At 32.2% G+C, this 24751-nt stretch overlaps 2 protein-coding genes across 2 annotated transcripts; both read right to left on the bottom strand.

The window, feature by feature from the left end:
- Positions 1 to 13691: 13691 nt before the first annotated feature.
- On the bottom strand, positions 13692 to 17885 carry LOC142626091 (signal peptidase complex subunit 3B-like). The gene is made up of 6 exons (XM_075799868.1): positions 17549 to 17885; positions 17392 to 17439; positions 16678 to 16740; positions 15547 to 15600; positions 14325 to 14411; positions 13692 to 14047 (listed from the first exon to the last, which is right to left on the bottom strand). Exons 1-6 carry the CDS (start codon positions 17672 to 17674, stop codon positions 13922 to 13924), a joined length of 504 nt encoding a protein of 167 aa, XP_075655983.1. The 5' UTR covers positions 17675 to 17885; the 3' UTR covers positions 13692 to 13921.
- Positions 17886 to 19257: 1372 nt separating this feature from the next.
- Positions 19258 to 21792, bottom strand: LOC142624773 (putative aquaporin NIP7-1). Its single transcript, XM_075798529.1, is given in 5 exon segments — positions 19258 to 19444; positions 19545 to 19606; positions 19772 to 19966; positions 20057 to 20281; positions 21505 to 21792. Coding segments are annotated over 5 exon segments (957 nt in total).
- Positions 21793 to 24751: the final 2959 nt, after the last annotated feature.

Below are 24751 nucleotides of genomic sequence, written 5' to 3' on the forward strand. Positions count from 1 at the left end.
AACGTGTAATTTTCAAGTTTTGGTCCGAGTCATTGGTGATTTTCTAAGTGTATGACATTTTTTCAAAAAGGAATTCAATCATAAAGAATTAAGAACAGATAAATTATTGATGGACATTTTAAAAAATGATTACAATAAGTGAGTGAGGGAAATTCAAATCATATTTCTTCTTTCATAGTAAAATGGTTACAATAAATGAGTGAGAAAAATTCAAATCATATTTCTTCTCTCATAGTACGCCACGTTACTACGTAATCACAATATTCACCTTTTATTTTTTGGAAGAATAAATAATAATACAAATATTCACTTTTAACGGATAAAGCTTATGTCCAACGCCTTTTTACACCGAAAACGATACGATTTGGACACGTGTTCAGTTTTGGACATGTATTTACATTGTAGCGTATTTAGTGCAAAAAAGCAGTAGACAAAAGCTGTATCCCACTTTAACAGTGTTTTATTTTGGCAAAAAATTAATGTCACTAAAGTTCCAAGAAAAATTATTTTGATGAGAACCACAATCAAATTTGGCCATAATAGCCTTGTCATATGAGTTATAATCGAAGGAAGCTACCTCCATAGCATTTTTGGCTTTGCCTCTGCGGTCCTATGCAATATGCATAGGGGACAGTGGGACACAATATGCAATCCTCTCTCAACTTGCCACAACATGCCACCTTCATCACGTTGAAAGCTTAGTACCATTTTTTTTTTTTTTTGAAAGCTTAGTATCATTATACTATTAATATGCTACAATATAGTGCTCAAATATAATCTTTAAAAGTGGAATTAAAAGGGAAAAAAGCTCAACTGGTTTTCAATGTTTTATATAGTCTAGCCCCTGAACTAAGAACTTTGGATGGTGGCTTGATTCATTCAATCATATTTTTAAATTAGTTGGGTCTAAGTTTCTCACATTCAAAACCATGGGTGGGTCCAAGGTTTCTGTGTTCTGATTGCAACTTGGACCTAAATTAAGGGTCCGAGCACCAAACAAATAGTATACTAGAAGACATATAGTGCGGCTGAGTATCAAAATGTCCATAGGAATAAGATGTTAAATTAAACTTGTTAGAGATCTTATGCCAATTACATAGGACAGGCAGAGCTGACACCAGAGATTCTATATGTTGGGTTTGATAATTACAAATATTATAGATGTTAATGTTAAGTGCTTTTCCAGGTCATAAGCAAGGCGATAGGGTAATTATATTCTTCCTTAATTAAGTACTTTGAACTTTAATAAATTCTGGTTTATTGATGCTTCAAATATATGCCAATTTTGAAATACAGTTTGAAAAAATGAACATGTAGTGTTGTGTACGATATTTTCTATGAACTTTTCAAGATGGGGTTGGAATAAAAGCTGGAAATTTCTGTATTATATTATTTATATATGCTCACGTAGAAAGATTAGGGGGGGGGGGAAATAAAAAATTCCTCCCCAACTTATATAGTAATTATTATTATTTTTTTAATAGATAAACTTATATTGACTCATTGTCATTGATATATAAAGGGTGTCACCGTGTCAGCCCTGAAAGGTCAGGATCGAAGGAAGATGGTGATGGAGTAAATATCCCAATAGATTGAATAAGAATCTTGTGCTTTGTTTCTTCCAAAAACGAAAAAGGAAAAGAAAAGAAAAAAAGAAAAAGAAAAAAAGGAATCTTGTGCTTTCAGTCCTCCTCAGTGGCAGTAGCAGGTGTGTGTGTGTGTGTGTTTTTTTTTTTAAATATATATATATATATATATATATATAATAAAAAGTTTTTGGTGTGGACTCGTCCTATTTACAACAGGTGACGGTAAGAGTACTTTGATGAGATTATTATACTGAGTACAATATATTCATTGAAGCGTAACTACTTGAACCACTCAATTTGAAATGACAAGGTGTTGATAATCATATTTAAAAGTCTTTCACATGTTAGTTATTTTCCTATCCGTTGAAAAAGAAAAATAAGAATTTTGTTGAAAAAGAAAAATAAGAATTTTGTTCTTGACATGATTTTTAATAATATAATTTACTATCTTGCTGAAATACATTTTTGTCTTATATGATTTTAGGGTGGTTGTCATTATAATCTCTGAAAGTATTAAAATTTATAATGAATTTTATTAATATGTGCTCTAATGGCACACAATAGTATATAATTTTTGAAAAAAAATTTATCGCAAATTGAAATTTTTTTACAATTTTTTTAATTTCTCATAAAATATTTCAAAAAATGAATGGTTTAATGTATGCCCTTAGGGCACACATTAACCTGACTCATTTATAATTACCAATCCAAGAATAAAATCACTATTAATGTGGTTCTTATGTCAAGACTGGATTAAAGACCCTAAAATGATTTTTTTAATTGCAATATTTATGAAAGAATGACATAATTTTAAGATATTTGAGGGCATTAATGATGAAAGGATTACATTTTTTTTATTATATACAAAATAGAATTTCTACTCTAAGCTAATCTAAGTGTATATGTGTGTAAAACTCATTTATGAAAACTTGAATTTTGACCCTTACCTCCACACTCTACAAACACTAATACTTGTCGTTATAAATTATACATTTTGACATTCATTAACGTACATAACAGTCCAAAACTAAAAAATTTAAAAGAGCCCAAAGGTATTATAGGTCTATAGCCTTTTTTTTCCCAGAAAAAAAAATTGTATATAGAAAATTCATATTAAAAAAAAAATCAAGATAGGGAGTGCAAGGAAAATTGTGGTGGTATTGGGATCGACCAAGTAGAAAGGATTTTTGGACCTGCATTAATATGATTAACTTGTGATGTAGTTTTAGGTGGAATTTCTATGTTTGGTGTGCAGTAGAACAGTAGATACAACGGGGACTGGCTTGTCCAAGTGGTGAAAAATCTAGATCCCAATCGCATCTTCAAAAAAAAAAAAAAGAAAAAAAAAGAAAAAGAAAAAGGAGTAAAAGGAAGAATATTAATGAAAGTTAAAGAAATGACGTGTAGATTCATTGTGGATAAGTTTCATACCAGGGACTGTGATGGGAGGACAAGTGAGCGTGGTGCCCATGGTTTTGTTGATGGCCCATTGTTTGAGAATGATTGGTTCCGTGTTATTATTTCATACATCGAATACATTATACATGCATGTTTACTCATACTCGTATGAGACAAATAGCTTATGAGAGACTAATCTCTACTTATTGAAAAAATTGAGAACATTGATTGTGATCGTCCGCTTGTATGTGTGACAAGAATGTGTAGAAAATATGATTATAAAAAAGGGTCAGGCTGACAAGTGCCCTTAAGCCTTAAGGTATTGGTTAACAATTTATTTTAGAAAAATTTTGATATCACTTTTATGGGAAATGAAAAAAGCTGTCAAAATATTAATTACTTTTCTTTTTTCCTCCATAAAAATTTTCTTTAAATGAATTATTAAACAATGCCCTAAGGGCATTCATTAGCATTTCTCTAATAAAAAATTTAGAACTTCAATTTACAGTAAACTTGACAATTAATAGGTTAGAGAAAAAGTATTTTGTATTAAATGATACCACGTCATACGTATCAAAATTCAATAAATAATAGATATGTATGAAAATAATTACTTATTAACATATGTCTTTCATTTGTTAGTGAGGTAGTTAGTTTTTGCTAATATGTCATATACTTATTAAATTTTGATATAGCTAACATAGTATCATTTGATACTAAATACCTTCTCATAGGTTAGAACTCAAATAAATCGAATTTAGGTTTAATTTGAACATGGTTATATCCAATCGTGTTAAAAACAAGTTGTCCTAAACTGATTACAAAGTTTATACCTCTTACCTAATTTTATAAGGGTTAGGTCAACTTGGTACATCTTGTATTTTTTTTCATCTGCCCCCCCTCCCCCCCAAAATAAAAGAAAGAAACTTGATCATTTGTTGTTTGTCATTAATTCTTTCAATATAAATAAAAGAAAAAATAAACGAAACACTCAAAAATAGAAGTTATATAATACATAAATTATTAAGTTTATATATTCCAAGGTTTATTAATCTTATTATCATAAAAAAAAAAACTAGGTGCACTTGTCACATGTAAATAATGACATAAAGATAAATAATCTACAAAGATAACTTAATATATAAAAATTTTATGAGTAAAATATAGTAGGTTAAGTAAAGAAAAATAAGTAAATATTTAGTATAAATTAAACCTTAATCTACTAGAAATATTCATATTTAAGAATTGCATCGTAAGTTGGTGAATAATTTTGTTAATATTTTCATTTACAATATATAATTTTAATATAACTTTATTATACAATAAAAATGGGTCAATAAATTACTATAACTATTCTATAAATGGATTATATGTTACTTAAAATGAATTTTCAAGAGATTGCCTGCAATTAAATAGAACTCAAAAAAATAATTGTAATTCTTTTTTTTTTTTTTAATCGAAAGATAACATCCAACTTTATATGTAGCTTGTGGTTAAGTTTAGACTCTTCCAAACTTATCTTTCTCTTTAACAAAAAAGTTTTGACTCTTTCAAATACACTGTGTCAAGTGTCAACTTCAAATTCCTAATACAATTACACAAAATTAGAAAAAAAGAAAAGAAAAAAGTCTACCAGTGTTACCCATAAGTTGATTCACCCTAACTCGCCATTTAAACAAGTCAAGTATGGCACCAATTTGTTACGGGACAGTTTTAGATTTATATATGATATATTAATCTTTATTTGGGGTGTGGTCTGTATGTCCAAATAATATAATGATGCTTAGAGTGAATTTGGTTAGCTTATACTTTGATAATTTGCTTGTTTAAAGGCAAGGTAGAAAATGATTTTAAAGTTTAAACAAATAAATTAACTTATGTGCTTAAAGTCAGCTTAAAACTGTTGTCTACTTCAGTCTTAAGCAAATAAATTCTCCACAACATAAGTCTAGCCCAATGCCTACTTAATTTCCTTTGATTAATGATTAGTAATTGAATATAATTTTGAAGAACGCGATACATGATTAGTTTTCAGCTAGTTCTCAAGAATCTTATAGAAATTGTTTGTGTTCTAATTAAAATGTCTTTGCACAATTAGGTGGCCGGCTTAACAACTTTGAAGGTCTTAGGCGAAAATTTTAAGTGGAGTCTTTTTTATATTAAATATTTATTAAAAATTTTTTATTTAAAATCTATTTTCCTTACTTTTTGAGACGCAAAATTACCGATTGGTTATTGCAAATTTTCTAAAGCCATGATCACTTTATACTTTAAAGTCTAAAAACTCTAAACCTCCACAGATAAAAATTAATTTATTACATGGTTCAATAAATTAGTATCACTATAATACAATTGACATGATATGATATACATCAAACTATTAGTTAGTGTGATAATTTATAATAATCCATAAAGTAAAAGCTTGAATAAAAAAAAAAATTTAATTTGAGTGGGTATACATTGGGTGTGGGTGTGGCCCATGTGGGTGGGTTACTGGGTTAGTGTATGTGTAGGCCGTGTAGCTGTGTGAGTGGAGGCTAGCTAATAGCTATATGCAGAGATCTCTTGCACTTGCATAGTAGCTATGAAATTTTTTTTCAACTTGTTTAGATTATAAAATATTATATACTCATTCTATCAAGTTGTATGCAATGTGCACTGTCACTGTGGAGTGTGACAGTGAGCAGATTGTGCATTGTTTTTTTTTTCTTTTTTAATCTTCTACAATTTAAGATAAAATGAGACATTTTTAATGAATTTTATTGACCAATAAAAAGATTAAAAAAATTTATTTTTGTAATTAAATATATAGATAAATATTATATATATATATATATATATATATTTTTTACAAATGGGGACCTTAGGTGATTGCATCAATTGTATTTATTGTTCAGCCGGCTCTGTGTACAATAGATACAGAGAGGAAATAAAGATTGACAAGGTGAGAAAATTATTATACCTTTATTTGTCAAACAGACTAAATTAGGGTATAATTATTTTATAAAAAATAAAAAATTCACAGTCATGGAATCCATATAAATAAATAAATAAAAATCCATTTTTCCATAGAAATCCATTGTTAAAATCGGAATGCCTTGGGTAATTCCCGCTAGTCAGAGATTAATAAAATAAGAATCTTAAAAAGTCTGGCACTCAAAAAAAAAAAGGTCAGTATTAAAATGTCCAAAATATTGAAACTAAGATGTCGTGAATCAAACGGCATGATAACAAAATCGACCGGAGTACTCAAATTAAAAGGACCAACAAATTAATGAACTGAAATTGATGGCAACACTGGAGGATATATTAAATAAATAAATAAATAAGAAAGTTTCAACCTATATATTAAATAAATATATAAATAAGAAAGTTTCAACCTATATATTAAATAAATAAATAAATAAGTCCCATCGAAAAAAAAAAGGAGTAATTATTGTGTACTCTGGAGTATCATAAATGCATACTCATACTTCTCACATAATTACAGGTTCCACTAATTAAATTTATTGTGAGACTTACAATTTATATGAGAGTGGGGAGTACACATTTATGGTACTCCCAGAATATTCAATAATTTTTCTATATATATATATGAGAGGTGCTACGTCCACAACATTTTTACAACATTTTTACAACAAATCATAGGTGGTTAGTTATTATTGGTTCAAATTTGAACCTAACACTAAGATTACTTTTTTGCTCCAACAATAACAACCAGTAACATCCTGCCACTTAAGATTTGTTGTAAATGTGTTGTGGACATATCATTTCTCTATATATATATATATATATATATATTTATGAGTAATACTATCAATACAAACTATTTTACAATATTTTTACAAATTGCTGATGTGACTTTAACATTTTCCAAATAGTTATTGTAAATAAAAATGTGATGTTAGTAATTAACCCATATTAGAACTAGTAAAAATTTGTCACATCAGTAGTTTGTAAAAATATTATAAAATAATTTGTGTGTGTAGCATTACTTTATATTTATTGTATAATATAATGTAAATTTACATTGTAGGTCGGTAAAAGATAACAAATATTATATATATATATATATATATATATATGTATATATTCTAAAAATTGTACAATCACTTTTTGTGTGTCTACTCGTATAAGTTTACATTGCAAGTATATAAAAAAAACACAAAATAATTAATATATATTTATTTATTGTACAGTATAAAGTAAATTTATATTGTTGACTCGCAAAAGATGGCAAACATTATATATATTTGCAAACAATTGTACAATCAATTTTTGTGTGTCTACTCCTATAAGTCTATTGTAAGTATAATGTAAGCATACAAAGATAATTAATTAACATATATATATATATTTTTTTTACAGAGAAAAGTTGTGCCAAAAACTTAGAAGCATTTCTTTATTTATTCAATAAAAAATTAGCAAGAGAGCATTTCTTGCAAGCTGATTGCTGACAGAATTTGTGACACATTTATTAGCACCATATTTACGAGTTGAGTTTTTAGGTAGAGAAGAAATCTAGCGAGAGAGAGAGAGAGAGACTAATTAACAATAAATATGGCGAGTAATAAATGGTGAACAGTCAACGTCTTCACCAATAATTACAGGGATTTAACTAAGCAATCTGCTACATGGTGACGTTTTGGCTGGGTTCCCCTAGACATGATTAGGTTTTATATCTTGTTCTTGTGCTTTGTGGTTCAAGATAAGTAGCTAACCTTTGAAGTATATTAGAATCATTAACATGCCCTGATATTATATTAGCAAAATTTTAGTAAATTTTGGAAATACTACTGTAATCAAAATTCTATTACTAAGAGTTTTTAGTATGTAATTTAAAGAACTTTTATTATTTATTTTATACTATATTAATAATATATATAATTTTTAGTTTTGATAGAAAGTTAGAAACCCGAACTCATACTATTTGCCTTCATTACGTGTCTTTTTTTTTTTGAGAAATCCTTCAACTTAACTTTATTCAATTAACTAGTAGATCAACTGGCACAATATTGAAAATGTTTGGAGGAACATTCTCTATCCAAACTTCATTACATAAGTTAAAGTAATATTTATTCTTTTATATTAATATCTTTTTATTGTTAATTTTCAATAATGTCATCAAAATATTTTATTCAGTTTAAATATGATTTTTAATCTATTTTCATAGTAGGAGAATAGTGGGAGGATAGAAAAGATTAGTCTCATTGGGCCTGATCCAAGGAGTCTAAAGGCCCAACCTTCACCAAACACAAGTGGACCTGACCTGACCATAAAGAAAATATTTTCGAAGAGTGTCTAGCTCGAGGAAGGTTCTCGAACAAAGACAATCCGAAGAGATTGGAAAGAAGACCGCACAAAGCCGAGGGTGCTAATTCAAAGAAGGAAGCAACCGTCATTGTGGATAAGAAGAGGGGGAAACTTCTCTGAAAAGTTGTCATCACCTTCGTATTAAATGCACTACACCAATCAGGTCAGCCGCATTAATGATTGAATTACACCTGAATAGTGCCAACACAGCCTGTTACTTACTCAGCATGGCTTCAAAAGGGAGGATGAGACAAGTATCCCAATGAAGAATCAACAATCCTCTAAGTGGAAGGTTAGGATCAAAGCAAGACTAATATAAAAGAGAAGAGATTCCCAGTGAACAAGGATTGGAGGGGAGACAAAAGCGAGTAAGATTATTAAATTGAGAGAGAAGAATATTCATACTTGTATTTTCCTAAGTGTAAAAGGTTCTTCAGCCATTTCGAAGAAGATAAGATAATTAAATTTACCCTTTGTGACCAATCCTTATACAAATCTCTTGTCATATTTTTACGTTTGAATAAGAATTATTATAAAAAGATTCAACTATTGGTCCAAATTTCCATCTCTATAAATTAATTATGGGGGATCTTGATCCAACCCCAATTCCTTTTTAGGTCGTCGGATTTCTGACCCATACAAGAATAATGCTAGTCATCTACAGAATAGTTATATAATACAAGAGAGGGAATGATACTAGGGTAGCATTAATTTTATTACATACCCTTAAAAAAACCAACGTGTCAACCTTCAAACACAAAAAAAAAAAAAAAGTTAAGAAATTTATTTATTATTTTGTTGATATGTCCCATCACATGAGTTAGCAAATTAGTTTGTGAGTTATATATAAAGTAGGAGAAAAGTTAATGAATGCTATAAAAATATTAGTTTACGAAGTATTTTTAAAAACTTATTTTGGGAAAAGAAAAAAAAATTAATTTTTTTTTATTTTTTTATTTCCCATAAAAGTTGTATTAAAATTTTCCTAAATGACTTTATAGGGACACAATTTTCAGACCAAGCCCAAAATGTAAGGGATTTTGGCCCAGTGAATTCAGTATAATAAATTTGTAGAGAGTGGGTCAAAGAGTTAGGCTTTAGTGCATGGATAACAGTTAATATGGTTTTGGATGATGAGCCAACAAGAATTGAATCCGGTTTGTGCGAGAAAGTTTGTCCTCGGCACAGTCCGAGGAACTTTGTTCTAGTATATATTGGATAACAATGGTTACAGGAGTTGTTGAGATTGCTACAGTGATTTCTCTTCCTCCTTTTTCCAACCCCTTTTCATGAAGTGTCTCTTCCATTATATAGTTCCTTTTGGATGATCTTATCCTACACTTATTGATCTTTTGAGCCACCACTTGAGTGCTTATCCCATCAGACACTCTTTCTGGCATTTTGTGAGTTGTGGTTGCTGAGGTAACACTGTTCAGGGGTTTTTTCCACATAAATGCGGTCAGATAGTTAGCTGCAGGGCATTTAATGCGATGTAGCAGCTTTCCCCTAGATATTTTTGAATTCTTATCCCTTTTGTACGTTCATGATGCTCGTTCCTATCATTAAAAATTCTTGGAAGGTCACTTTGATCATTAGGATCTATACTCGATTTGGGTTTAGCTTATCCGAGAAGATATTCTTTCTCGGACTCGGACTACTCACAATCTCAGCTAAAACCTCATGCTCTCGGCCGAAGCCCAAGACTCCACAAACTTATTTACAATTTCTCGGAAGGCCTTATTAACAACATAACATAATCCATAAACAATTGGAAGTACCTTTTTTGCCTTTATCTACGAGAGAAGAAAGCCAAATTGAGTACTTGCATGCATAAGTTGCATGTTAAAACTAGACTAGATTCATAGTCGTAATCATTTGATCATGCTGAAAAAGCCCAATCCTATGTTGCATATATGCCTGCTCTTGCTGGTGGTTTGCCAAATTTCTATTTCTCTCTTTCTCTGGGTGCATGGGAATTGGGGAGAAAATAAAATAAAAAACTATCATTTTAAAGATGTAGTAGCATTTGACATGTAGCAAGCATGTCATACATGTTGTGCTTCCATTAGTTGCTAACCTGCTGGTCGGTTTGGTGCAGAGAGGTTGGTGTTAATCGATGCCAATTGAAGATTGAATAACCCTACTCACAGTGATGGACAGGAGGAATATTTTGAAAATGATCTCAATTATGAGGGATTAAAAAATTTTAAACTTTCGTGAAAAAAATAAATAAATAAAACTGTAAATTTAAAAGGACAAAACTACAATTTAATCCTAAAGGGCAAAATTTACATAACAGTACTTTTTTAGAAAAAAATTGGTTGAATAGTATATGTTTGAAGTTATTTAGTTAGATTGTTTTTGGAAGTCGAGTTTGGCCAATTCAAGTTTGGGTTGGAAGTCGAGTTTGACAAACTCGACTTCCAAGCAATATTGATGCATCCTGCTTGGTCATGCTTGGAAGTCAAGTTTGTCGGACTCGACTTTCAGCCCAAACTCAAGTTTGTCAAATTTGACTTCCAAAAACAGTCTAATTAACTAAATAACTTCTTTCATGTACTGTTTTCTTAATTTTTTTTTTTAAAACATACTATTTGGCAAATTTTGTCTAAATACTTATTGTTGTATTTTTTTTTTTTTTTTTATATATGAGAAAATGTTTATTAACTAGGTGTAATCTTCCTTTCAATCTCATACACGAGTGCTCTAGACCCACTTATAATTAGAGGAGGAATATTGTGCTAAAATATGTTAAGAAATACATTAAATTTAGGGACATAATTGTCGTTACAACTTGTTCAAGTAATTGACAATTGATTGTGAGGAGGGAAATTACTTTTACGGAACCAATCGTTATTTTTATTTTTATTTTTTATTATTCATAATCGACTTTTTCAATAAGCGTCCACAAACTTATCGTAGAAATGGATGATTTTTGAAGATAAAGGACTGCTCTGACTTGTCAGCCCTCGTTTTTACAAATGCCCTTTGGTAGGAAAAATCAAAAGGTTGTGGTTCATTTTGAGATTCCAGTCATGAATCAATTTTTAACAGGATGTGACTGTTGATAGTTGATACTGCTCGGCTGAGACCAGAAAGCCGAAAATCATGGACCCTCAAATTGATCCCGCATAACAAGGCACAATAATCTCATCAGCAATAATTGTGAAAGAATTAAACCATGCATTAAAAGTTGAGTTTGAAAAGGCTAGAAATGAAAAGAAAATATGAAAGACAGATAAATAAAAGAAGTGGAATGGTTGGTGCTTGTTGGTCCTGGATGGGGACCTGATGCAATGGGCAATGTGTAGGAGATGCCTTAAATCCAAACAAAAGAAGGTTGGATTTGACAAGGAAGAGCGATTCCACCAAAGATAAGAGGCCTAAAGAGACTTAAGCACAACCACCACCACCGACGATTAAGACCTACGCAAAAATTTTAGTTTTTAAATATTTTGCTGATGCAAAGTTTAGCCACAACTTCTTCCATTTCCTTTGACCTTGGGGTACCTTCCAAATGAGAACATGCGAGATAGCTATCCGCTAGATACTTACACTACAAACCAGTTGGTATCAAATGTGTTTGTGATACCATAGGTTAAAATAATGAGACCTCTTTAAACATCATTACATGTTATATCCATTTGAAATAGGGTTGTGTTAACGAGCATCGCACGGTGCCCGTTAAGTACAATTTTTTTTTTTTTTTTCCTGACACAATTGGTCTTTTTTTCAATTTATATCAATTTTTCAGTTTTGTAGGTACTATTTGAGATTTTTTTTTGACTTTTTTTGACAACTTTTTTTTTATATTTTCTGCACTTAATCAGCATTGAGCGGTGCTGGTTAACATTCTCCTTTGAAATATTGATTAAATTCAATATGTCCCAATCCTGGCACAATTTATCTAGCTTGTATGTCACTTTTGGGGGGGGGGGGGGGTGTTTGGTTTGACTTATGAGGTTCCTTCTTGATTTGAATGTATTGTTTTTAGAGAGAGAAATCAGTGACTGTATATAAAATAAGAACAGGTTAAGGAGCCAAGTAAAGGGATCTTGTTGGGCTACTTATAGCACACCCAAGGTGTTTGGATTGGAGGAGAGTGGATGGCTTGTCTGCCTCTTTGTTTGGAGCTTAATGCGAGGCTTATGTTTGTTCCAATATCTGCCTCCTTGTTTCTTCAGGAAAATTTATCTTTTCAAATATATTATTGTTCATTGTTTAGTGTAACAAATCATTGTCGTTGAGATGAGAGCTATGGTTATGATAAAATAAAAACTTTTAGCTTACCTTAAAAATCATCATATTTGGTCCTTAAACTTTATAAATTTTTTTTTCGTCTCTAAATTTTAAAAAATTCTCTTTTCATCTCTAAACTTTGTAAAGAGTTTTTTCAATATTTTAGAGACAAAAACAAGGATTAAAAAAGAAGCTTTTTTTTTAATAGTTTAAAAATGAAAAACAAACTTTTGGTAAAGTTTAAGGACATATAAAATATTTTCAATAATTTAAGAATTGAAAGATGAACTTTTTTAATAGCTTAAGGATAAAAAATGAACTTCTCAAAGTTTAAAGATGTATTTTTTTTTTGGATAAAATTTAAGTACTAAAATAATATTTTACCAAAAAAAATAAAATAGAGAAGGGTTTAGTTGCTCCGTTGGTTCTTTTGTCTGACGTGGGAATCATGGACATCTTGCACTTATGATGTGTCAGAATCTCGTGTTGTGCTCAATTTAATTGGATGCTTGATTGGGATGTGAAATTTTACTTTATGCGAATTAGATAATTATTTTGGAATCTGATAAATCATAAATTCATGTAATCAAGTGGGATATATGGTACTGAAGGGTTGTTTGTCAAATTGATAACATGGAGGCCCCTTCACACTCTTTCAATAATGATCCATCTTTAATCTTCGGCCATGGAATAGATTTATCATCCATGGTTCTGCCACTTACTAGGCTACTAGCACAGCACTGGGGTCCAGGAGAGGAAAATCTATCGTGTTTCTCTTACATACCGTTACATGCATCTGTCCTCTCAAATGAGGGTGAATACATCGTACATGTAACAGAAACATGTAAAATCGATGAAGTTAATGTATGGATACATTTTTTTCTAGAGGAGGATTTGGATACATTTTCTTATTATATAAAATCGATGAAGTTAATGTATGGATTAAAATCTTATTCAGACATAGATTTGAATTAATTAGAATTAACATGTCATGCCAAATTCATAACAAGTATCTTCGCAAAAAACAAAAAATCATAACAAGTAGTTTTGTTGGAGTAAAATCTTTTTAAGCTTGAATCTATCATGTGTTGTTCAAATTCATATCAAGCAATTATTCTTCAAATCACTTAATTTTAAATCCTTAAATCAAAGTGCAGCCTAAAAAAAGATCCATCAGACCCTCAAGATTATAGACCATTCACTAGTAGCAGCTTTTCATGATAATGAACTACTTGACGGTCATCATACAAGGAAACTAAATCCCTCATAACAAAATTTCACTAATTTCAGGGTCCTTCGTTCATTTTTGAGATAATCCAAACTCAAATACACCTCATGTAACAAAGATTAGAGTTGCATTAAAATTCCAATAGAGGCTATCCTTATCTATATTCCTCTGGCAGACGGTATCCAGTCATAACTATTTTGTCAGCAAACATCTTGCCAGTTTTGGGCATGACATGCCAGTGCAGAGTCAAGTTAAACTCCTTACCCTGCAGATTGCTTCCCTGAAAGTTAAAAAAAGGAAGAAGACAGATCACCAGTCATACTCAGTAAAATGTAAGCCTTGGTTTTCTATGTTAAAAACAGACTTAAAAGTTGGACTATATTTATAATCACTGTCCTGCTGGATAAGCACAGTGACTACCACCAAATGAGAAGCACAGTTACTATGAAATTTTGAAAAAGGTATCTGATATGGATACAAGGAGTCAAAGTATGCTTGTTACATAGGCCAGCCAGTTCTGGTCTGTACATGGAAAGTGCTAAATACCAAACGCTTACCTGATCAATAAAGCGATACTTATTTGTGGTGTGAATCAAAAACTTTGCGTGTTCTTTAGACGGTATAATACCATCCCAAAGGGAAACCTGTTCCATAACAATAAGATGCAACCAACCCATCAAATTATGCAGGAGGGACCGGATTAAGACAATAAGCATGCACAAGAAATCATCTTAAAGAACTATAGCCCAGACTTATATAATATGTAATACGTTTTTTATTATTTATATATATATATATATATATATAAAATATGTTTTTGGAGGAATGGGAACCACATCGCCTTGTGTTGTCTGTCTTTTGCAGCTAATATCCATGAAGTGGAAAAGTGCGTAGAATTGGACATGAAAAGGCGTCCCATGGCAGGGTGAGATACCACTTGAATGGAGTCCATGAAGAGTCATGAATGGGTCTGAAATTTAGAGTTTCCTATTGCAGTGTACAAAGAATCCTATTAAAAGCAAGATTGTGAAGAGCCACTGGTGGAGGATTTAAGGCTGTTGGGCCAAACGGTGGGAAAGCCGGGAATGGAGACTATCAAAAACTTCTCTGGTCTACGAAAAGTTTTCATACTCTCCTTGGAAGAGGGAGTCTGGGCTTCTCCAGCTCTAGTGGAACTTTCCTCTGGACCTGTGCAGTCATGGATTGATATATAGCCACAGAACACTTGACCACGAGGAATTGTAACACTTTTAGAGCATGTGCCATGGGCAAATAGATGCACAATCAGTCACTTGTCCTAAACATGAGGCATCCAATTTTAATGGACAATCTCCTTAGGCAACTTAGAATTCAGTGGCTATGCTAACATAAACTTCGATAAGCGGCTGTTCTAACATTATTTGTTGCTTACTTAGCAAAATCAGGGCAAAAGTCATGGACAGGAAACGTACTACCCTACAGAAGACTGCTTATTGTCTCCCATCAAAACCCAATTTTGCCAAAAGCTAAATAAGTATACAGAATTTGTTTCCAAATAGTGCAATTAAGTAGCTATGGTGAGATAAAAAGTATATTTTAATAAGTAATATGGCCCCAAGGGGATGGGGATCAGGACATTCAAGCTAGCAACCTCCATTTCATATTATCCCAAGCTGATTGTCCTAGTCCATATTATCCAGCAACATAAATGTTAGGCATCCCTTTTAAACAAAACAAAATAAGAACAGAATAAAAAAATAGCACTGTTATAGTAGTGCATCATAATGCACTAGAGCATACCTGATTCAAAGAATTCTTTGGGGTTTCATACTCAGCTGCTAGAAAGACAAAGACCTGCAGCACTAAAGTAATGGTGAGATAAAATGCAAACTTCAACTGTTACTCAAATTCATTAGACAGTGAGTAGTAATATAGAGAATAGGACAGTTAGCAGAAAAATAGAAAATGGAGCCCTGTGACCAGTGTGTTCAATGTATATAGGGTAGTTAATGGTTACTCAAAAATTTGACCCTAACATAAACTATTTAAAACATAGAAAAAATCAACATTTCAGGAGATCTTGAATCAATGTAAGGTTTCATTGATTATAATGACTTTAGAATTTATGTAGAATTTATCAACCATGGATTCAGATTTATATGGTCTTAAAGTCAATGTAATAAAAAGAAAATCTAGAGCTCTCCTGCCAGACTTAGTTGTCCAGCATAGAGAGATGCTAGTAAATAAATCCTTAAGAAATAGGAGGAATATAAAGCAGTGAATCAGAAACGAATTGGTAGTAATCAATGCATAACTGGTTGAACTGTGCATAAGAAGGATCTACTAATTTGGCCTTATGAAACGTCCAATAGTAAAAACACTCTGGTGGCTGGACTACATTATAATGACTATTCATGATATGTTTGTGCTACATTGCTAGTGATATTTGTGATATCATTTCTGAAGGTCCACAGTAAGCCATTCAAGCTTCAATCACTTTTGATCTAGTACTGAAGTCACCCATATTGATAGGATAATAGCTTAATGGCAAAAAGTATAATTTCCAAATCTAGGAAAAGAGGAAGTGTAAGAATGCTACAAAACTTCAAACGCTAACAAAAGAGATCGTAAAAGCTCTGTGAAAATAACTAAATCTATAATTCCAATCAAACACTAAGGTTGAGTTTGGATAGCTTATTTTTTGCCAACTTATTTTACTATTTAGCTTATTTTTGCTACTATTGATGGCCCCATTGCACTTTTTGGTACTATTCATGAGTTCCACTGTACTATTTTAGCTAACTTTTACTTTTATCTATATTACTTTAAGCAAAAAGTTTTCAGTTTCAGCAAAATAAATAGATCCCAAACAAATCCTAAATGGGAGACAAGACATAAACAGCAGGTTTCATAATTGGTTGATTGATTAACCTGTTTAGTGTTCCACGTGAACATCGACTGCAAATCAGCCGAGATATTCAATGTCAAGCTAACCTGTATCAAACAAAATTTTAAATTCATAAGAAAGGTTTCAAAATAAGACAGAGAGCATGGTTCTTATAGAATCTACACACATAAAAACATCAAAACACAATAACAGAACAAATACGTGATCATCCAAAAAGTTACCTACTATACACAGCTTCAAAAGAAAAAAAAATTGATCACAAACATTTTCATTTTCATAAATTATAACCATATACTTACTGATGCTTGGTTTCACTGATACCAATAATTACATACATATAAAGTACATTATTGGTCCCTAAACCTTAGCGCATAAGCAATTTTATTCCTTCAAGTTTTTAGTGACCAATTTTAGTCCCCGAAAAACATAAAGTGATCACTCCCTATGGAGTGATGGCATGTCAATTTTTAGTTCGGCCATGTCATATCTAAGGGACCTAAAGCTACACTTTCGAGACAAACAGTACATTTAAGCCTTTAATCTACATAGATTATTGTCATAATCATTACACATTACAAGCACAAATATTTCGAATTTGGGTCAAAACCAATTGAAATTTTAATTTTTTTTTGTACAATCTAAAAGCCCATAACACAATGAACACATTATAATATAAATGTCCAAAATCCAGAAAACGTAACGAAATTAAAAAAAAAAAAAAAAAACATATCGATTACCTCCTCGTTTCCATTGCGTTGCTTCTGAAACCAATTAACATTGAGTACCTAAAATTACAGGACAAACAAACACATAGGATCAGACAATCAAATTCCCAAAATTTTGAAAAAAAACAAAACAAAATTGAGACTGCTAGAGAGAGAGAGAGAGAGAGACCTGGACTTGGGCAGAGGGAGTGGGGAAATTGAGGTTGTCGGAGAGAGAAGCCATGGCGCACATGAGGGCAAGTACGGTAACCCCCAACGTTATCAGAGCGTTGGCTCTGTACCCAAACGAATGCATTTTTTTTTCAACCTAAACAAACTAAGATCTAATATACTAAGTAATAATCTTAATTACTCCTATTTATCAAACACAGTCTCTCTCTCTCACACTCTTTTGTCTCTCTGTCTGTGTTTAAGGTCGGAGATTTACAAATCTTTCTCCGACGAATCGAAGATTTTCTGAATTTAAAGACTCAGCTTCAACATCTTTACTTACGTTACTTTTTTGTATTTACCAACGGTGAGGGTGGACTACAACTTCAACAGTTTGGGCTGGGCCCGGAAGTTTAAAAAAACTGTCGTTTTACCGTATGAGCCCAAGCCCATAATTTTTTTTTTAATGGTGTCTCTTTTTTTATGATAACTTTTTATCGTCGTATCAAGACTAGAAGAAAATTGAACTCTAAATCTCACGTTCAACTATAAAAAACTTTACCCTCTTATATAATATAAAGGTAAACTCTAAAAACATTAGACCCGCTCCTATGAGAGATATTGGTTACATATGTTGAATGCCTTATACATCTTCTCAAACTAAGAAAGAGGCAAAAATGTCAATCATCTAGCCAGAATTCCATTGGCATTTTCTTTTTCTCTTATCTTATTGTAACTCCATGTTTTTTAATAAAATAAAACTGAGTTTCTATGGCCCAATAATATATGATAAATCTAGAGACAAATTTTTTTTATTTATATTATAATTGCTAAGATTGGAGGTTGTTATTGATAGGTAAAAAAAGGATATTAATGGTGGGCCGATGAAAATTAGAAATAAAAAATTGACAAATTAATTGTGAAAAATGTTGTCTGTAGCATTACTTCTGCAAAATATGGTTACTTTAGATGATATGGCTTCCATATCTATGTATAAACTACTTTGATGGGCATGGAGAAACAATAAAGATGCCCCATTAAGTATACTAATTTTTATTCTAGCCTATCCCTAAACAAAAAGTTGGGAGCTGTTATGCAGTTCAAGGAGATCAAGCAGTTGGAAATGGGAGGTGTCAAAACTTCTGGGGTTGGTTAAAACACCTTGTGTGGTAACCTGATTTTAACGGGTTTAATTGGACTTAGGCTTGGGTGTAGCATTTGTCCCTGTTTTCAAGCCAAATCAAATCACATACAAATAGGAAATAAAAAGGAGTCAAGAAACCGCCCCTTATGTTTCTAGTACATTAACATGTGCTAAGAATAGTTCTGCTTTTGCCATTTGAGTTCAAGAAATGGCAATAAGAAAGAAAAAAACTTATGAGCATCAGTACATCACAAAGTTTAGGGACCAACTCAATTTTATCAATGCTTATTTACTTCATTATATTTACTGTATTTTGAGGCATTTAGCATGTTGCATTTTCAAGAAACTAGATGAAGCTGTTATTCTCAACACATACAAGAGTTCAACTTTGTCTTATTGACCCCATTCACCGCAGAAAATAAGAAGAAAAAAAAAATTGTAAAAGAATAATTCAAAGAACTTTAAAATGTGGTTGCAACTGAATCTTCTGCTCCTGCATTAGTTTGGCTATAAGCATCCATAAAAGATGTCTAATCAAATACATTTTTCTTGTGCACTAACTTGAACCAAATTCCATGGAATGTTTAACTAGATGGATTAGGAATTGAACTACATGGCTGGCATTGAAGACGCAGAACACGAAACAGTAGAGCACCTGTAACAGCTCCAATGACTGGGGCAGTTACATATATCCATAAGTCATTGAACTTCCATGAAATGATTGCAGGCCCTAATGACCTTGCAGGATTCATTGATCCTCCTGAAACTGGCCTGATATGCAAAGCCAGAGAAGTTTATACAAGAAAAATAATAGTAAGAAAAGAAAATGAAATTCAAATCAATTGCAAACAAGTTTAAGGTTTGAACCTACCCTGTGATTAACACAGCTAGTGCAATGGCTATTCCAACAGCAAAGCCAGACAAGTGGCCTACCTGCAAAATGTTCAATTTAACTAATGGAAATTATAAACTCTTCATTAATGCTGTTAAAGGTATCTTGGACCCTCTTGGGTCCATGTACTTCTAAAGCAAGCAAAATCCTAGTCCTAATTGTAGTACAAGCTGAACCAACACACAGTAAAGGTAGAAAATTCTTACCGATTGAGCTTGGTATGTCAGTGATGCAGCTAGGAACATGATTATAAAACTTGCAATGAGCTCCACCCAGAAGGCAGAATTGCTACCTTGTAGTGGCCTGGTGGTCATAATTTCTGGTTTAACACCATAAACTGACTGTCCAACATATGTTGCCAATACAGAACCCAATATTTGTGCTATTATATAGAGTGGAACCTGTTACACAGTTATGCAAAAAGGGACAACTTCAATTTTAGTACCTACACTGCTACACATTGTACATATCCAAAAACTAAAATTATATACCTTGGACCATGGAAAATGACCAAAGCTTGCAAAAGCAATTGTGATAGCAGGATTAACATGCGCACAGGATATAGGCCCTATTGAAAAAATCACAACCACCACTGTCAATCCTGCTGTGGCTGCATACTCCAGGAGACCCACTTCGCCTTTCAACAGCTGGGTGCATGCTATGATCCCACATACCGAAAACATCAAAATGAAAGTCCCTACCATCTCTGCTAAAGCCTGCATATATTATAGATCAAACTCACATGTATGATTACCAAAATAATCTTTAGTGAAGGAGTCACAGCCTTCCAATCAAACTTTAGACAACTTTTTATATGCTAAAATTTTGCTTATAGTGTATAGAAAGTTTTAGAGCTTCTAGCTTTTGCTGAAATGATTAGCATATTGAGCATATGATTACTTTTGAATTTGAAAACTGGAACTTATTTAAAGCATTTTCTTGCTTTAGAAAGAAAAGGAAATTATGTCTACATTGTTGATTGAGCAAAGCATTACACTACCCTTTCATAAAATTCCATTCTAACAACTCCTAATTCCTAAGCTAGGCCTGTTTATTAGAGTTCAGCCCCTCTCTGTCTTGTGCTTTCTTTACTATACACAAGGGATCCAGATTTGAATATTGTTAATTTACTTCTCCTCAGTTGTTGCTTAAATGAGTCTGTATGCTTGGTTTCCCATGCTGAACCAACATCTTATAAGTCCATATCATGACTAATCTAAGATTTAGCAAATGATCAAGTAATTGGATGAGTAAGTAGTAAAGCCAGGCCATTTTTGCTAAATAATTTTTAAAAATTAAATTTAGGGTTAAAATTAGCAATGTTTGAAAGTTATTTGATAAGATAGTCTTTGAAAACATGAAATTACTCTTTCCAAAAGACCATTTCCATTTGAACATGATGTCTAGTATGGAGGTGAACCTCGTCTTTTGAAGAGACTTCAATACTAATCTCTACAAATACAAGAGTCAAAACATCAAAAGGGCTAATTTCTTAAACGTTTTTATTAATGGGTGTCCTTGTGTCCCGGTTAAGGAGGCTTGACAAGGGTTCCACCTTCATTGGAAAATAGCAAAAATGAATAAAAATATGTTTTTTAAACTAAAAGCGTCTTGACCCCTTTAAAAAAAACCAATTGACTACGTCATAAAATTTTTCCTTGATAAGGGCATCCACTAACAGAACCCTTTATTTAATAACTTTCAAACATCAAGCAAATGTTTTAAAAAATTATTATTTAGCAAAAATGGCCAGTAAAGGCAGCATATGGTGTGCAAGTAGTTTGAATCGCCATTAAGAACAAAAGCATTGCCTCAATCCTTGTGTGGGTTGTAATTTGCGAATGATATCACAAGCTCATTTAGGAAAATTAAGTAGCAAGCCAATTATTCTAAGCTCATTAGAGACTCAAGACTGTGAAAAGAACTTAATCTTTCTTACCACACGTCCAAGATTTAGATCCATTTCTCGTGGAAACCAGCTAAAGCCTGAGTTGCTGAAGACATTTCCACTCTTTGACATGGCACCAGAGCCCATTTCTTGATCATCTTTAGACTGGTCACAAGTTGATGCATGGTTTGAAGTGTGATGAGGTAGTTGCTCTTCCAACAAGCCTTTCACGATCAACTTTGACATTCGCTCTCAAAGAACACAGAGTTTTGTAAGTTCAAACAAGCATGTAACTGAGTCTTTAATGATGTTTCAGAATTCTAGAGGTGCAAAGAACATGTAGAATAGAAAAGCATCAGTTTTTTACGTGCAATGGGAATATGGTTAGTCAATGGTCTAAAAAAGGATGGGTTAAATATAGTAGAGTTGTTTGTTGTTCACACAATTTTGGCTCTTTAGGAGTTGGAGGGTTGAAGTTTGAGAGGAAAATGAAATTGGGGTTGCAACACAATTCATGTGTCTCTTTCAAAAGGAGGAAGAGAATAATCCACGCTTCTTAGCTATCTCAATTTAAGACGTCAACCATCTTTTCCCCAACAATCTTAATTTGGTTCTTCGAACACAAGCATTTTGATGATTTTGTACACTGAAAGTTTTTTTTGTTTTGCTCATTTAATTTTTACAATGGGATGTGGGTCTTAAAGAGTTTGTAGATAGCCACTCACTCCCAATTAATTTGTGTTAGTATTTGGACCCAACCTGACTCAATTGGAATTAGTCACAAGCACAACTTAGTTGTTTATCAATCATTGTAATGTTACCTCTTTTACGTATTTGATATACACATGATTTCCAACAGTTTCACCAACTTTATTTGCCGAAAGCACAGCTTGGTAAATTGGTTTGCTTGATATATGGTATCATTTTCATTTTCATTTGGCCACAAATAGTTTCAAGTTTTTAATTTTGTGCACTGCTCTCAGATGGTTTACACCTCACAATTTCGATGTGAACTTGAGATTGACCTTATTCTCACATATTTGTCTCCACAATCCCTCATATTTGTTTATTTATTTTCGTTTACTCTAGTATTTAGTTATTTGTTTGTTAAAAAAAAAAATTACAGTTACTCTTGCTGGGATTTGGGAAATTACATAATTCGTATTAAGAATTACTTCATAGAAAGTACCAGGATAAAAGAGAGGAACTATATATTGAACATTGCTTGATGTCTTTTGAAGTGGGCTAACAAAATCATGTCTAGGGGTGTCCACGGGTCAGTCTGGATCGGGTTTGTGCCCAATCCGTGACCGACCTGACAGAATCGGGTGGAGGACTTTCAGACCCGCCACCGACCGGCGAGCCTGTCGGATCGGAGCGGTCGGATAGGCATTGGAAAGCGGTCGGTTTCGGTCGGGTCATCCATAGTGGAAAAGTCCATCGAAATTGATTTTTTCAGGCGAAAATTCGCCAGATTCGGCGGCGATCTCACCGGATCTGGTGAGATCTCGCTAGATCCGGTGAGATTTCCACCAGATCTGGCTGAGATCTCCCCAAATCAGGCATAAATCTAATTGGATCTAGAGTAATATGACCAAAAATGCGCCGGAAAATCGTTGAATCGCCAGATTTTGTAAGCTCTCTGGTCGGGTCAGTTGAGGCAGGTTTTAGAGGAGAGAACCCGCCAACTGACCCGTCGGACTCAGTTCTCGGGATTCGCAACCCGCCGCCGACCGCCGGAGCTCACGGGTCGGTCGCGGGTTGGTCGGTTGCTGCCGGGTCTATAATATTGAACCTTGTTTGATGTCTTTTGAAGTGGGCCAAGGAAATCATGCCATAGTGGTCAGAACATAAGATATCATTCTAACACTGACTGTTTGAAATTGTTTATCCATTATTTTGAACTGACTCATTTGGACTTCTTATTGAAAAGTTTAGAAGTGTGCCAAGAATTCTTGCAATAAAAGTCTCAAAAACAACAAATATTCCAACCTCTAGGATCCCAAAGAATCAGATTTAGATATGCTTCACTGACCATTTCCAATGCACGTAAAGTTTTAGATGGGCAGGGCTCCTAGCCAAGACATTAATGGGTCAAAACTCGCCAATCCAACCTGAACCTATTTTTTTTTACCTGCAGCAAAAACAAATTGACATATGATTCAAATCTTTTTTTACAGGCCAACCCAACCCTATCCGGCTAATATGTGACCCGACGTGTTTTTTTTTTAATAAATTTTTTTGGTAAAAAACATAAAATAAACTAATAAAGTAAAATAAATACATTATTGGTTTAATTATTTATTGTGAGTTTTATAATGCACAAATCAAACTTACTTGATTATTATTATTATTATTTAAAAAATTATCAATTTTTTTTATACATTTTTTTAATAACCACACACACACACACACACACACACACACAATGGCCTTAAAAAAAAAACAATTGAAACCTTTACATAACTGCATGTAAATGAATTAAAAAATGAACGGTTGAAACATTTTATATTAAGTAAAAAATTTTAGATATCAAATAATAAAGTTGTCAAGATAATATGATTACAGTAGAGTTAAAATATATATTAAAATTATAGACATGTATGAGAAACATTCATAAGTGTGAACAGAGAAAAGCCAAAGTATATCAATGAAATTAACATAAATTATGGATACTTAAGCCTATTTTTTAACAATTCATGTCCAAAATAAATGCCTTTAAAAAATAAAATATGATATCTTTTGGAATATGTATTGTTATGTTTAACAATGACATAATATTCATAAAAGATGCAAAGTAAACAATCAAAATTTAATATATATTCTTAAATTGAAATAGAGTGTCAAGTGCCAACCACCGTTTATATAAGATTATAAAATTAGTTTTCAAGATTATAATTTCTTATATGTTTTTATTCTTTGTTAAATAAGCTATCCAATAAGGCATTTGTAATTTTGTTTTATGTTTTGGGATGTTAATATTGTATAGAAATGAAACTTCTATGATTGTTTTAATTATCCTTTGTGCTATTTTGTTTTGGTAAGTAATGTTGGTAAGTAATAATTTGTTTAGCTGTGCTCATTCTTCATGTGAGTGATGAATTCGAAGTAATGCATTTTACATAAATTAATTTGCCGCATGACTTTCTAAATAGCAAATACATTTTTCTTTAAACCACATGCACTTTCCATATATTGTGTAGGTATTAAATTGGGAACGTTATATAGATGAACCACAACAATTGTTTAAATTAAAAAATTTATGTTACTTAAGATTGTAACTTCATAAAATCATCAC

This window comes from Castanea sativa, chromosome 2 (genome assembly GCF_040712315.1).
Source record: "Castanea sativa cultivar Marrone di Chiusa Pesio chromosome 2, ASM4071231v1".
NCBI lineage: Eukaryota > Viridiplantae > Streptophyta > Magnoliopsida > Fagales > Fagaceae > Castanea > Castanea sativa.